We start from the raw sequence: 1,816 nt of genomic DNA, 5'->3' as shown, positions 1-1,816 counted from the left end.
ACTATATTTGGTGATATAATATTAATGTTCTTTTTTCTATTAATCTTCTTAAACTTCTGGGAAAAGCGATAATATTAAGTTATTTTTTTCGTAAATCTTCTTAAACTTGTGGGAAAAGCGATATATGCGTCCAAAAGGTGTACTGTTCTGGTGTTGTAATTCAATGCGCACTTTGAAGTTTGACTTTTGAAGGCTAGTACAGATTCAATATTTATTTTAGATGGCGATGTATATATGAAATAAAAAATTAGCAATTCATCTTCACACGCAAGGGGGAAGGAGCACAACTGCACAACACAGGCTGCACGAAAATGATGTACATCACAGCATGGCTAATAATCCTAGCTACCTGCAACTAATGACTTATTATTTTGATGACACACAAGCAACGAATGAATCAACCAATGAATGAAGCAACCCACATATGAACAAGGACCATCTAAGCAGCAGCAGCGGCGGCGGCGGAACTGGATCGGGTCACGCGGCGCCCATCATGACCTTGAACTCGTGGAAGCTGAGCACGCCGTCGCCGTCGAGGTCGAACCTGCAGATCATGGCGCGGCAGTCGTCCACGTCCTGGTGCGCGCCGAGCCTGGCGAGCATGCGGCGCAGGCTGTCGGGGGTGATGCAGGAGGAGCCCCGGCCCTCCGCCGCGTCGTCGTCGGAGGAGTACATCCGGAAGGCCTGGCGCAGGCAGCGGTGGCGGTCCTCCTCGGCGGCACCCGCGTGCAGGCCGGCCACGAGCCGCGCGAACTCGGCGGCGTCCAGCAGCCCGTCGCCGTCCGCGTCCGCGCCCGCCACCAGCGCCTCCGCCTCCTCCGCCGACACCGCCGCGGCGTCGGGCCCCAGCGTCGCCCGCACGCACTCCCGCAGCTCGGCCGCCGAGATCCGCCCGTCCGCGTCCGCGTCGAACGCCGCGAACAGCGACCCCAGCTCGCTGCTGCTGCTGGTCGCGGACGACGACGACCGCGCGGCGACGGCAACAACCATCCTCGGTCGGTGTCTGTTGCTGCGGTGCGATACTGCGATGGATGATGATTGATGGCCAAGTCGTGGAGTCGGTGCTGCGCTGGGATACTCCTTCCTTGCCGCCGGCCGGCTTCCGATCGATCCGGCGGTAATGGGCACTAGTATTTGTTGACTGCTATAAGCTTGCGACCCTGGCGCTGCGAACCATGCATGGTGTTGTTGCGAGGTGATACGTATATATAACACACTCCATAGAGGAGGCCAGGAGGGCAGGTAATGAAGGCGACGCGCATTTGGAAGCTTCACGGCATGGCGGGAGAGAACGAGAAGGGAGGGAAGACGGAAGAGGATGCGTGTGCCAGCGTGGACCGCGGAAGGTTGAAGGCCGGGAGGCGGAGTGCGTACGTACCCAGACCAGAGAGTGGACTTGGGCCAAGAATAAAAGAAGCAGAAAACCAAGGGCCAGAAAGCGAACCTGCATGGGAACTTTGGAAATTCGGTGGCGTGCGCCTCGACGTTTCAGCGTGCGCCTCGACGGAGCCGAAGCGGGTGCGGTGGCTGGGAATACAAGAAGAGCACCCACGCGCTAGGCTACGCAGACAAAAGGAAGAAGCGGCGGATGTTCCGAGGTTGACGTCGTTCTCCGGTCCGACTTGTCCAACCCGAGTCGAGTCGGTCCGCCGTCCGCGCAGCTGTCTTTTCTCATCCGATCCGATTCGCAGGGCAGCGAAGCGGCCGCCCTTCCCAAGCCGCCACCGCCATCGCCACGTCCTCCGAACGACTCTCCGAGTCTCGGGGAGCCAGCCTCTGTTACACAATATCAAATTATACCTCCGTTCACAAATAT

The 1,816-nt window shown here is 57.5% G+C and overlaps 1 protein-coding gene across 1 annotated transcript; it reads right to left on the bottom strand.

Annotated features, from left to right (window-relative positions):
- Positions 1-210: 210 nt before the first annotated feature.
- Positions 211-1,534, bottom strand: LOC103650717 (putative calcium-binding protein CML19). The gene has a single exon (XM_008676282.4). The coding sequence runs from the start codon at positions 988-990 to the stop codon at positions 478-480; it is 513 nt and encodes a 170-aa protein (XP_008674504.1). The 5' UTR covers positions 991-1,534; the 3' UTR covers positions 211-477.
- Positions 1,535-1,816: the final 282 nt, after the last annotated feature.

This window comes from Zea mays, chromosome 3 (assembly GCF_902167145.1).
Source record: "Zea mays cultivar B73 chromosome 3, Zm-B73-REFERENCE-NAM-5.0, whole genome shotgun sequence".
In the NCBI taxonomy this organism is placed as follows: domain Eukaryota; kingdom Viridiplantae; phylum Streptophyta; class Magnoliopsida; order Poales; family Poaceae; genus Zea; species Zea mays.
Note: the sequence above shows the minus strand (reverse complement) of the source record. Positions and strands in the feature narration are given on the sequence as shown.

Bases quoted from the DNA above. Each gene is read 5' to 3' on its own strand.
- LOC103650717 (XM_008676282.4), bottom strand. From the start codon at position 990: ATGGTTGTTGCCGTCGCCGCGCGGTCGTCGTCGTCCGCGACCAGCAGC.